At 35.3% G+C, this 13393-nt stretch overlaps 2 protein-coding genes across 2 annotated transcripts in view; both read left to right on the top strand.

The window, feature by feature from the left end:
* The first annotated feature begins 1214 nt into the window (after nt 1-1214).
* On the top strand, nt 1215-9408 carry LOC111442708 (probable leucine-rich repeat receptor-like serine/threonine-protein kinase At3g14840). The gene is made up of 24 exons (XM_023080191.1): nt 1215-1419; nt 1508-1691; nt 2759-2830; nt 2910-2978; nt 3045-3116; nt 3205-3276; nt 3376-3447; nt 3555-3626; nt 3706-3777; nt 3865-3936; nt 4020-4091; nt 4318-4389; nt 4675-4740; nt 5198-5263; nt 5346-5381; nt 5463-5503; nt 5832-6211; nt 6374-6569; nt 6678-6824; nt 7075-7193; nt 7281-7491; nt 7577-7814; nt 8007-8157; nt 8795-9408. Exons 1-24 carry the CDS (start codon nt 1326-1328, stop codon nt 9185-9187), a joined length of 3039 nt encoding a protein of 1012 aa, XP_022935959.1. The 5' UTR covers nt 1215-1325; the 3' UTR covers nt 9188-9408.
* An 855-nt stretch (nt 9409-10263) lies between these two features.
* LOC111442710 (probable leucine-rich repeat receptor-like serine/threonine-protein kinase At3g14840) overlaps nt 10264-13393 on the top strand; it is a 9664-nt gene continuing 6534 nt past the window's right edge. The window contains exons 1-11 of the mRNA XM_023080200.1: nt 10264-10434; nt 10506-10683; nt 11521-11592; nt 11707-11775; nt 11855-11926; nt 12015-12086; nt 12231-12302; nt 12401-12472; nt 12560-12631; nt 12717-12788; nt 12867-12938. Of these exons, the coding sequence (XP_022935968.1) occupies nt 10356-10434; nt 10506-10683; nt 11521-11592; nt 11707-11775; nt 11855-11926; nt 12015-12086; nt 12231-12302; nt 12401-12472; nt 12560-12631; nt 12717-12788; nt 12867-12938 (902 nt within the window). The 5' untranslated portion in view covers nt 10264-10355. The remainder of the gene's footprint in view (nt 10435-10505; nt 10684-11520; nt 11593-11706; nt 11776-11854; nt 11927-12014; nt 12087-12230; nt 12303-12400; nt 12473-12559; nt 12632-12716; nt 12789-12866; nt 12939-13393) is intronic.

The raw sequence follows: 13393 nt of genomic DNA, 5'->3' as shown, positions 1-13393 counted from the left end.
CTTCGTAAAAAAAAAAAAAAAAAAAAACTTAATTCTCATTAGACATTGAGAATCTGACCCGAAAAAGAAAAAAAATCCTTAGACAAAATAAGGAGACTAACTCGTTCTAAAAGCAGATACGGACAACAACTTCTAACGTTCATATTAATCAAACCCAAAATTATACCTTTTTAGCTGATTTAAGAACAATTTTTTTTAATTCTCGACAATATTAATGATATAATATAAATGAAGAGACACAAGAATGTGGTAGACCTAATTTTTGAAAATATTTCTTACAATAGAAAATTAATAAAACTATGAACCAAACACGGTTTTCCAAATTTACGAGGTTCTTGTCTCTGAATTCTCATCAATTGGCAAGTTGGGTTGGAAGAACAAAATGAAATGACAAAAATAGCCTTGGAATATATGAATTATTTTATATCAATATTTGCGTTCACACATGCAATACGACGACGTTTCAATCCATTCCCAATTGTTCTATTATTTTCAAATTTTTCCATCAACTTGATTGGAACGCGTCGTTTTGTGTCTTGCATTCTTTTGACCCTTCTTATCCATTATTATTAATGTCTTTTTATTATGAATTCTAAAAATTAAATATAAATAATAGAACAGTTAGATGACTATGCTCTGATACCATGTTAATTGGACGCAACTTTCCATAATAGTATGATATTGTCTATTTTGAGCATAAACTCTCGTAATTTTGCTTTAGGCTTCCCAAAAGGTCTCACACAAATGGAGATAGCATTATTTGATTATAAACTCATGATCATTCTCTAAATTGGCCGATGTGGGACTTTCATCCAACATAGGCCGGGGTACGAATCCAAACCTAAATGTAGGTTATTGTCCGATGCAAATCAAAGGGTTCTCTTAATATATATATATATAGCCCGAAAGGAATTCAAATCGACAACACAAGATTACGGCTCACAAAGACACTTCGTTAAGGTCGTAACTTCATAGATTCTTCACTATGGCTACACTTTCGAGACTTATACCAATATAGCTATTAATCCAGCTTAGACTTAAGATTCACGCAAATATATTTATAATGGTATGATATTGTCCACTAGACAGAGTTCCTTACTTATTTTTTACCATATTACATGTTATTTACTGCAGGGTAAAATGTTTTTGAAGAATCACTTGTGAAGGTCTATAAAAGGGAGTGTTAAAGACTAGAGGTTGACTCTGTTCATCATTCATACTCTCTCTCTTTAGTAATTAATTGAAATTCAGTGATGAGTAAATGAATTAGGTGATTTTCATTTCATTCAGGCCTTCCTCATCGAAATCCACCGCCGCTCCGAGCCATGTTCTTGCCTCGATTACTCGCCGTCGTTTTTCTCTCCTCCCTCTGCTTCCTAACCCTCACTGCCGGAGCCGCTCGCCTGCCGGACGACGAAGGTACGCACGCCGTTACCGACTTAGATCTGGATTCCGCAAATGTTATCGGATTCTGTTTTGATTCCGATTTTTGGTTTGATTTCTTCAGTCGAAGCGTTGAAGGAGATCGGAAGGACATTGGGAAAGACCGACTGGAATTTCGCCGCCGATCTATGCGGCGGCGTCGGCTCCGGTTGGATAACGAATTCGACGCAGTTCGATCCAAGTTTTGTTAACAATGTTACCTGCAATTGCTCGTTCCAAAATAATACTGTTTGTCACGTCACTAACATGTAAGTTCTTCCTCATCTTCTAATTTAACTTTTTATTTTTTATTTTTTTTTTAATTTTAATTCTTTGTTTTTAGAATTTTTTTTTTGTTTTTTTCGCTTTTTCTATGTAATTATGATTATAAAATTTTAGATATTTTAAAATTTTTTTTCCGATTTTTCCATGATTTATAAAATGCATGAAATTAAATTTAACTTTAAATTTTATAGTCAATAAATATTTATTTCATATATTTTTAAAATTGAAATATAATTAAGAAATCTTTTACTATATATATATATAGTTTATACTTTTCAACACCAACCAAAGGCAGATATAAGGTCAATCAATTTAAATATTTTTTATTATTAAATATTATGTTTAATATAAACTATTGTTAATTAATTTAGGAACCTCATATATTTTATATAATTATTAATTATAATATATTTTAATTTGAAAAAATAAATTGAGTTTGCTATATTTATTCAATTTATTATCTATTTTTAATATAATTATATATTCTAAAATTCAGATATAAAAAACATAATTTTGAATTAAAAAACAGTTTTTGAAAATATATCTATTATTTAATCAAAAGATTGAAAAAAGAAAAAACCAAAAAATTAATGATTTATGATTAAAAAAATTGACCAACATTCATTTTCGTCAATTTTGTTTTTTATTTCTGACATCCAAATGGAATTATTAAATTTGAAAATAATATTGATTAATGAGGATGAATAAGATAAATTTATTTATTTTTATCAGAAAATTAAAAAGAAAAAAAAGAACGGCTGGCGCGTATGTTAGCCAACTAATTCCGTATGTGCGCCCAGGTCCCACTTGTCGACTGGACAAATAAATAATATACATCCACGAAATAATAGATTTTTTAGAAAAAGTCAAATATAGTTGACTAGTCAACTACGCCACGTAGGATTCCTGGTCATCGGCTGCGGCTCCGTCTTTGGTCCGACTCTAATCCACGTGATGGCTTACTGTTTTATCAAGTTTAGAAAAAAATAATTTTAATTAATATTTTCTAATCACGAATTAATGACATGGTGGGATGACGTGGCAATTGCAGTGCTCTGAAGGCGCAGAGTCTTCCAGGTACTCTGCCGCCGCAAATAGTGAGGTTGCCTTTCCTGCAGGAACTGTAAGTATTGTTCATTTACTTCACGTCCAGAAATGTTTTCGTTTGCTTGATTATCAACGTTTCTTCTCTGATGATTCAGTGATCTCACCCGCAATTATCTCAGCGGCCGAATTCCTCCAGAATGGGGTTCATCCAAGCTTCTCAAAATGTATTTTCTATCCCTATATTTCTATAATTTGATTCATATTGCTTATGTTTATGGGTAATTTTGCAGTTCCCTTCTTGGAAATCGATTGACGGGTCCTATCCCAAAAGAGATTGGAAACATCAGTACTCTTGCGGAGTTGTAAGTTCTTGTTACCCAATTGTTTGTTTCCCGTTTTGGGTTTTGAATGAGTTGGTAGAAGATTAATTTCATCGGTTTGATCGCTTAGGGTTCTGGAAATGAATCATTTCTCTGGAAGTATACCTCCAGAAATTGGGAATTTGACCAGCTTATCAAGATTGTAAGACCCCTCGTATTTGGGTTTTGTTATAATGATTTTGACATTCAGGAGAGATTTCTTATGATCTTTCTTTTTCTTCAATTGTTTGTTGTAATCCAGACTTCTTACCTCAAACAACTTTTCTGGGGAGCTCCCACCTTCCCTAGCAAGGATAACCACATTGACGGACTTGTAAGATTTTGAGTTCTTCTTCAACCCTTCATTTCGTTAGTTTAATCTTGATCAAATGAACAAATAAATGATTCAATGAAATGAACTTTCTCATTGTTACGCTGCAGTCGAATTAGTGATAATCACTTCACAGGGCCAATTCCTAAGTTTATTCAGAATTGGAAGAATCTTGGAAAAGTGTAAGAAATTTTCTGTAATCTTGCTATTCTATATTTTACTTGGTTTCTAGTCTGCTAACTCTTAATTTTATTGTGACAGAGCTATTCAGGCAAGCGGGTTGAGTGGGCCAATTCCTTCTGAAATTGGACTTTTGACAAATTTAACTGATGTGTTAGTCTGCTTCACATTCCTTGTGGTCTTGTAAGTCAAAGGACTGTGTGTGTTCCTATTAATTCATATTTGAGTTGCAAAATGCAGGAGAATCAGCGACTTGAATGGCGGTTCATCGCTCTTTCCACCCCTTGATACTTTGACAAAATTGAAAACCCTGTAAGTTAATCCCTCTGTGAAAACTTGAAGACATCCGTCGTATACTTAATCCCAAAATTAATTTAGTTTTTGGTTGTCTATAGGATATTGAGGAGTTGCAATATAACTGGGGTGCTGCCCGACAATCTTGGTGGACTTACAGCATTGAAAACTCTGTCAGTACAATTTTACTCTCGACTTTGTCTAGATGTATATCATGATAATCGCAGCGTCATGAATTTTCATAAGATAGTTAATTTCTTGTAATGAATTATTACATGCTGCTTTTGTACTATGACTTTGCATGAAATGTCGATTCTTTACAACATTATTAATTTAGTTATTCTTTACTGTTTTTTGACAAAACTTGTTTGCTATTATTTTGCTTAATTTCTTCTGCAGAGACTTTAGCTTCAACAAAATTACTGGACCAATACCTGCCAGCTTTGAAGCGTTGAAAAAAGTGGATAGCATGTGAGTAATTTCTCTTGCTTACTGGACCAATATCTTGTTTCTTGTTCAAAAAAGGCAATCCAGGCTATGATCACATTCGAACTTTAATTTCCAGTTACTATGATCTCAATATGTGTTCATAGATTTTGATATTGAGTAAATTGTTTGAATATGATCATAGCCTGGATCGTCAGGTAGCATATTCATGATAATACCCTTCTTGCCTTATTTCTTGTTCAAAAATGACAACATCCTTATTCCTTATTGTCAAAAGTTGCACTACTAATCTGATATTTTCTTGTTTAGATATCTATCTGGAAACTTGCTAAATGGATCAGTGCCCTCTTGGATGCTACAACAAGGAGAAAGCATGTAAATTTCTTTTCGAATTGCTTTCTGATTACATGAATTGGTATTGAGGTGCTAAAATTGAAAAGAGATGAGCTGAGATTTCAAAATAAAGGAAAAATATTTAGAGAGAGAGAGAGAACAAATAGTATCATATTACTCCAATCTTTGGAAAGGAAAAGCACCTTACTTTACACAACCATTTCCTTTTCCAGTGATATAAGAAGGAAAATTTGTTTGTACCTGATTTATGTTTTTGTTGTGTTTTTTAGTTTATTTTTTAAATAATTGATACCTGAAGATTTTCTTGAGAAAAGAGATAACAGTTGAAGAGGTTAAATTTAGTTTTTGGCTCTGATTAACATTCCTATGGTTGTTTTTTATTTTTCCTTGGGATGTTGGGGAAGGGAAAGTTTTTGCTCTTGCTATCTTATTGTTGTTGGTGTTTTTTGTTTTTTAATTTTTATTTATTTATTTACAGCGATCTCTCTTATAACAAATTTACTCGGATAAATGATCAGAACACTGGTTGTCAATCACGAAATTTGTAAGTATGCTTTTAATCTTATACGACCTTTTTTGAATAACAAATGAAACAACCCTATCCAATCTCTTCTTTTCCCGTGCAGAAACCTGTTTGCGAGTTCTTCACAGGACAATAATTTGTAAGTTTTTCTCTAATCTTTGAGTTGGCTTGTTGTTTGAATTGCCTAATGTTCTAATGACCATTGATCTTCTTGTTTTAGGAATGGAGCAGTTTCCTGTTTACCGAGCGCTTGTGGAAAAAGTGAGTTGAAATCTTGTTTTCGTAGTCTCATTTTTTGTTGGAGGGATAAGGTAAAAACTAGAAATTATATTAGATGGATTTCCTCTTCTATATGTAATGTGTGAATGCAAGGAGTAATGAGTGCAATCTACATCTGTCAGTGAACTCCCATATATTGATAAAACTAGATCATAATAGGCTAATAAGACTTCATAGCTATTAGGATCTGATGTTGCTATTTAGATTTGGCATTGATATGTTTAATAGACATTCTGCATGAATACATTAATCAGTTCTGTTCATTTAATTTATCTTCCAATCAAAACCAATATGGTGTTGTTCCTTGCAGCTTCATACACTCTCCATATCAACTGCGGTGGGAAGGAAGAAACAATTAACGGAACACCCAAATTTGATGCGGACACAAACACTGGAAAGTCGTCATTGTTTTCTCAAGGTGGAGAAAATTGGGGATTTAGCAACACTGGTAATTTTATGGACGATGATCGCACAACAGATGATTTTATCGCATTAAACTCATCTGCTCTCTCAATATCAAATCCTGAATTGTACATGAGGGCACGCATTTCTCCGATCTCTCTTACTTATTATGCATATTGCATGGGTAATGGAAACTACACAGTAAGCCTCCATTTTGCTGAGATAATGTTTACTGATGACAAATCATACAGAAGCCTTGGCAGACGCTTATTTGATGTCTACGTTCAGGTAATAGATACTGCGCTTCTACTTATGAAGAAATTATCTTATTCTTTGCCCCACTTCGAGATATCTTTGTGTAGATTTTTCTATATTGTTAGTTTCTGCTGGTATCAAACTTACCGATTACTTCGTTACCTTGAAATTCCTTGATGTATACCAATATTGCAGGGAAAGCTGGAGTTGAAGGATTTTAACATTGCAGATGCAGCAGGTGGTATTGGCAAACCTTTTGTAAAGAAATTCACAGTTTCTGTGACTAATGGTACTGTAGAGATCCGCCTATTTTGGGCTGGGAAGGGGTCAAATGCTATTCCTGTGCGAGGAGTTTACGGTCCTTTAATTTCCGCCATTGCTGTTGATCCTGGTAGGTAGACCCATTTTTTCACTTCAAGATCATCAGAGCCATTTCATCTATCCTGCTACCTTATCAAACCATTGGTTTGATGGAATTATTTCTCATTACTCCAAGCAGACTTTGATCCACCATCAGAGGATGGACATGCCATATCTGCTGGTACAGTGGGTGGAATTGTGGCTGCTGGGGTCTCTGTTATCATCTTGGTTCTTGGAGTGTTGTGGTGGATAGGATGTCAAAGAAAGACGGGCACACTTGAACAAGGTAATTTCAAAGCATGTGTCATGAGATCCTTATTGTTATTAATCGACTTTTTCAACCCGTCTTTCAGTTCTAACGTTAGCGATAGTTGCAAAGTCGTGGATATTAGTGAGATTACATATATTGATCAGTTTAACTTGTGTTGAATTGTACAAAGTTGACCATTAAAAAGCCTGTAACTTTCAGAGATTCCGTGCATACGAGATAATGCGAGGAATTATGGGGAACTAATTTAAATGTGCCTATTCTGCAGAGTTGAAGGGTCTAGATCTCGGAACAGGTTCGTTTTCATTAAGACAAATCAGAGCTGCCACTAACAATTTTGATGCTGCCAATAAGATTGGAGAAGGAGGTTTTGGTCCTGTTTACAAGGTCCCACTGGCGTGTCGATTTCGTTATTTCTTCTTTTCTTTCAAGGATTTTATTTTTTGGTGTGAAGTTTTATGCTTGAAAATGCAGGGCGTTCTTGCCGATGGCACCGTAATTGCAGTGAAGCAACTCTCTGCAAAATCAAAGCAAGGAAATCGTGAATTTGTTAATGAGATAGGGATGATATCTGCATTGCAGCACCCTCATCTAGTGAAGCTTTATGGATGTTGTATTGAAGGAAATCAACTTTTGCTTATATATGAGTATCTGGAAAACAATAGCCTTGCTCGTGCCTTATTCGGTAAAAATATTTCCGTACTACTATCGACTATTATTCTTCAGAATATTTTTTTCGTATATCGGTCATGACATTCGGTATTTCGTAGGACCCCAAGAATGTCAGCTGAAACTGGATTGGCCAACTAGGCAGAAGATTTGTGTTGGTATAGCCAGAGGTTTAGCATACCTTCACGAGGAGTCGAGACTTAAGATTGTTCACCGAGATATCAAAGCTACCAACGTTCTGCTCGATAAAAACCTCAACCCCAAGATTTCCGACTTCGGTTTGGCCAAGCTGGATGAAGAAGAAAATACACACATCAGCACCCGGGTTGCGGGAACCTTGTGAGTTGCCCTGGGAGAAAATTTCTTCCATTTTCTTTCCATGCTTTTACACAATATAGAGAAATGATAAAGGGAAAAGGTTTCTTGTCTGAATGATTGCGTGAGGGGAATGTTAGTTTGTTTTCTTTAAATTTAGTTTATTTGAAAAATGTACCATCCAAATATTCACCCCATCACACTGTTACTTTGCAGCGGGTATATGGCACCAGAATACGCCATGCGAGGCTACTTAACCGACAAGGCAGATGTTTACAGCTTTGGCATTGTGGCGTTGGAGATAGTCAGTGGTCGAAGTAACACAAGTTTCCGAACCAAGGATGATTGCTTTTACCTTCTTGACCATGTGAGTTAACTCCATCTTTTACTCCCCGTGCTTATCTATTGTGTTCTGTAGTATTTATCACACCGGAAGGTTGATTGCTTTTGTAACAACCCAAATCCACCGCTAGTAGATATTGTCCTCTTTCGACTTTCCCTTTCGAGCTTCCCCTCACTGTTTTTAAAATGCATCTACTAGGGAGAGAGGGAGAGGTTTTCACATCCTTATAAAGAATGTTTCATTCTCCTCTCCAACCAATGTGAGATATCACAATCCACCCCCCTTCGGGGCCTAGCATCCTCGCTGACACTCATTCCCTTTTCCAATCGATGTGGGGCCCCCCAATTCACCCCTTTTGGGGCCCAATGTCTTTGCTGGCACACCATCTCGTGTCTACCCCATTTGGGGCTTAGTCTTCTCGTTGGCACATCACCCGGTGTCTGGCTCTAATACACCATCTGTAACAGCCCAAGCCCATCGCTAGCAAATATTGTCCTCTTTAGGCTTTCCCTTCAAGGTTTTTAAAACGCGTCTACTAGGAGAGATTTTTATACCCTTATAAAGAATGCTTCATTCTCCTCCCCATCATGATTCTTATACTTGTAAATGAATCCCGGCATTAGTGCTAGCAAACTGAAACTATTATAACCTGTATTGTCAGGCCAATACTCTAAAAGAGAAAGACAGTTTATTAGAGCTTGTGGATCCACGGTTAGGTTCTGATTTCAACAAGAGAGAGGCAATAGCGATGATCAATATTGCTCTCCAATGCACAAACGTCATTGCTGGGGACAGACCTGCCATGTCCTCTGTGGTGAGCATGCTGGAAGGGAAGGTTGCCGTGAAGGAGTTGGTTTCAAATCCTAGTGTCTCTAAACAAGATGTGAATGCAATGTGGAGCCAAATTTATCGCCAGAAAGGGCAAACGACAGACGAGAGCCAGACGCAAAGTTCGACGATGGATGGACCATGGACTGGTTCTTCAACAAGTGCCAGTGATCTCTACCCCATCCTCATGGATTCTAAATACTTGGAGAATAGAAGCCAAGGTTGATATTACTTCGTCCTCAAAATCATTCTCTGCTTGCATCTTACTATGTTACCCTTCAAAACTTTGAATATATGCTTGTTTATTCTTTGTTTCTTGCTCTGCAAATGTTTTGTGTGGCAGTACCATCCCTAGTGGTCAATCTCTACCCAATTATTGTATATTTTACAGCTTAATTGTTTTATAGTGTTCAAAGGAATTTTGAGTTTGAAGTTTAAATGTTCGAAGCTAAACCATTTCGGTCTCTCGGTTTCTAAAGGGGTCGGTTTTGTCTTTCATCCCTTCACAAATTCAAAGTTTGCCTTCGTCGAGAGAAAAAAAAAAAAATGATATACTATTAACCAAGAGATTAGAAGTTTAAATTTCTAACCTTACAAGTTACCGAACTTAAGAACTTGTTCAATTATTTTCATGAAGTTGACTGATTCATTCATATAATACTCGTTTACGGCTTATCAAACCTCCATCTCTACTTGACTAAGCTAAGAAACCATTAAAAATGACACGAAATCACAGACGGAAGTAACAAAGATCGCTACTCATATGGGTTAACTCTAAGAATCAAGGAGTATTACGTTTTACTCTGAGTAAAATACGTATTCATTTTCTATATTATTCATTTCTAATTTTCTCACCATACAAAGGGTAAATTTGGAAATGCCTCCAAATTACATTTTAGGAAGATTAACCGTGTATAATACAATATCTAAAGGTTTAAAATAATTACAGAAGTTCATGATAGTAAATATAAATATCGATTTTTCTTAAATAAAAAGATTATTTACAAATATAATTAGTATCGAAAACAAAACTCATTCTCTATCTCTATCAACACTATTCTCGTGCCATTTCTCGTCTTTGTAAAAATTTTCATTTCATTTCATCGGTCCGTCCTCATTTATATTTAAACAGTAAAAAAAATATACATTATATACTTTTAATTTTAGGAGATTTTTGGTTAAATTTCAACGCAAATTCTATTACCAACATTAAGAACGAAAATACGTTAGATTTGGCTGTCGCTTCCCAAATTTCACAACTAAAACAAACTATAATTTTTCCATATAATCACTTTTTAAAACGTCCCTACAATCACCTCCCTCCTCCAAATCCACCAATCCCACCCTCTCCGCCGCAAATTTCATCATCCCCTTCCCTCCGCCCACTCTCTGCTATGTTTGTGGTTCGATTCCTCGCCGTCTTTTTTCTCTTCTCTCTCGCTTCCGCCGCCGCTCGGCTGCCGGACGACGAAGGTACGACGAAGCCGCTACTGTATTTCGAATCGGATTTTGATTTTGATTTTGATTTTGATTATATGTATCAGTTGAGGCGCTGAGGAAAATCGGAAAGACATTGGGGAAGACGGACTGGAATTTCTCGGCGGATCCATGCGGCGGTTTGAGTAGCGGTTGGGTATCGGCTTCCTTCGAAACTGGTTATTATAATAACGTCACCTGCAATTGCACCTTCCACGCTCATACCGTCTGCCACGTCACCGGCATGTATGTTCCTCCTCACCCAATTATTTCCTTTAAACTTTTTTTTTTCATAATCAATTTCTATAAAATAAATAAATAAATTAATTAATTAAAAAATTATTAAATCTAAGTATTACCGGACAACAAACGTGAAACCACGTTCGTTGAAGAGGAGAACAAAACATTTTTTTATAATAGCGTGCAAACCTCTTCCTAGTTTAAGCATTTTAAAACGTGAAGTTAACCGCTATAGATAATGGGCTAAAGCTGACAATATCTCGAGACTTGAGCTTTACCAGTTTATTTGTTCCTCGACATTTTTATATTTTTATTAAATTTTGGATTTTATCCATTAATTTCAAATTATAATAATTATATTAATTTAACTTTAAATTTTTATAATTGAACCCGTAAACTCGAATAAAAATTTTATTTTTTGAAAAAATTATTACCTAATTTTCTATTCAGTATTTCTCTATATAATATTATGTTAATTTATGAATTAAAAAATTATTATTATTATTATTTAAAGATAAAATTATCATTTATTAAAATTAAACAGGTCTCAAAATAGTATTTTAACAAAAAAAAATGTATATATATATATTTAAAACAATTTGATATATCTTTTATGTTTTTTTTAATAATAATTTCGTAATAAAACGATAAACAAATTATTTATTTATTTATTTAAATATATCATATATTGTTAATTAAAACACCATAATTGCTTAGAGAAGTATTTAAGCGGATGGTGCCACGTGGAATTTTTAAATAATAATAAAAAAATATATTATATAAACGAGTTTCTTTTTTGTCGTTAATTTATTTTTTGGCGCCCTCGGTGGCATGGCGTTGCAGTCGTCTAAGGGCGCAGAGCCTTCCGGGTACTCTGCCGCCGGAAATAGCGAGGCTGCCTTTCTTGCAGGAACTGTGAGCACTTTTTTTCATTGCTTAATTCATTTGTCTCACATTCACTCTCGTGTGCTTGATTATTAATGAAATTCCTCATGATCATTCACTCGTTTATTCTCTCTGTTAATTCAGCGATCTTTCCCGCAACTATCTCAGCGGCCCGATTCCTCCAGAATGGGGTTCCACCAAGCTTGCCAACATGTATTGTCAATCCTTAAAGATTTCTATAATGAATTCAGGAAGTGGATTATATGGCTTATGTGTATGGGTGATTTTGCAGCTCTCTTCTTGGAAATCGATTGTCGGGTCCAATCCCAAAAGAGTTGGGAAACATCAGCACGCTTCTAGAGTTGTATGTTCTGATCATCCTATTGTTTATGTCTCAATTTTGGGTATTTGATGCGTTGGTTGAGACTAATGTTACTGGTTTGGTCGCGTAGGGTCATTGAAGTTAATAATTTTTCTGGAAGTCTACCTCCAGAACTTGGAAATTTGACCAATTTATCAAGATTGTGAGACCCTTCAACCCTCATGTTTGAGTTTTTTTTTCATTTTCTTTCAAGTAATTGTTTTAAACTGTCTCTAGTTAGAATGATTTAGGCATTAAGGAGAGCTTTCTGATGATCATTCCTTTACCATTGTTTGTTGTAATCCAGACTTCTCACCTCAAACAACTTTTCTGGGGAGCTCCCATCTACCCTGGGAAGTATAACCACTATGACGGACTTGTAAGCTTATGAAACCTTCTTCAACCCTTCATTTCGTTAATCCAATTTTGAGAGAAGGAATGAATAATTAAACAAACCTTCTCTTTGTTATGATGCAGTCGAGTTAGTGATAATCACTTCACAGGGTCAATACCTAAGTATATTGAGAATTGGCCGAAACTTATAAAACTGTGAGAAATTTCCTCTAATTCAGCTACTCTCAAGTATTCTTGGTTGCTAGTGTATTAGCTCTCACTCAACTAATTTAATCGTGACAGAGCTATTCAGGCAAGCGGGTTGAGTGGGCCAATTCCTTCTGGAATTGGACGTTTGACACGACTAAATGATGTGTTAGTTTGCTTCACATTCCTTATGGTTTTGTAAGTTAAAGTACTGTGTGTTTCTATTTATTCATATTTGAGTTGCAAAATGCAGGAGAATCAGTGACTTGAACGGAGATCCATCACCCCTTCCACCCATTAATACTTTAACAAATTTGAAAACCCTGTAAGTTAATCTCTCTGTGAAAACTTGAGATTTCCGTGTACTTAATCCAGCTATTAATTAATTTCTAGTTGTCTATAGGATATTGAGGAGTTGCAATATAAATGGGACGCTGCCCGAAAGTTTTGAGGGGCTGCAAAACGTGCAAACCATGTCAGTACAATTTTACTCTCTACTCCATCTTGATGCTACATCATGATTAATCAAAGTCTGATGAATTTTTGGAAGATAGTTTAAATTTCTTGTAATGGAATACTGCATTACCCAAACCTTTTGCATTACCACCACTACACAGCAGGGTTATAGAGACTAATGCCTTCTTTACCATAGCATTGTTTTATCATTAACTAGGAGATTTTTATTAGTTAAAAGGAATTGATATACATTTCCAAAGGAATGGCAAGTTCTCTCTGAAAGTGAAAGAAAAGTTACTGTGGTGCCCCAGATTGAACAAACTGACAAAAGTTATGAATCTGTCATAGTCTTTTACATTAATACTCCAATACTAAAACCTTCACTCATCCCTTTGTTATGCCAGGTCCATAATGATGTAAAGATTGCACACTTGTCGAGTAGTTTTTTCTCCCCCCCCCCCCCCCCCCCCCCCC

Source organism: Cucurbita moschata, unplaced genomic scaffold, assembly GCF_002738365.1.
Source record: "Cucurbita moschata cultivar Rifu unplaced genomic scaffold, Cmos_1.0 Cmo_Scf00005, whole genome shotgun sequence".
NCBI lineage: Eukaryota > Viridiplantae > Streptophyta > Magnoliopsida > Cucurbitales > Cucurbitaceae > Cucurbita > Cucurbita moschata.
Note: the sequence above shows the minus strand (reverse complement) of the source record. Positions and strands in the feature narration are given on the sequence as shown.

Coding starts and splice junctions, on each gene's coding strand:
- LOC111442708 (XM_023080191.1), top strand. CDS start 1,326: ATGTTCTTGCCTCGATTACTCGCCGTCGTTTTTCTCTCCTCCCTCTGC. Junction 1,692..2,758: donor GTTTGTCACGTCACTAACAT/GTAAGTTCTTCC, acceptor TGGCAATTGCAG/TGCTCTGAAGGCGCAGAGTC. Junction 4,092..4,317: donor CTTACAGCATTGAAAACTCT/GTCAGTACAATT, acceptor TTTCTTCTGCAG/AGACTTTAGCTTCAACAAAA.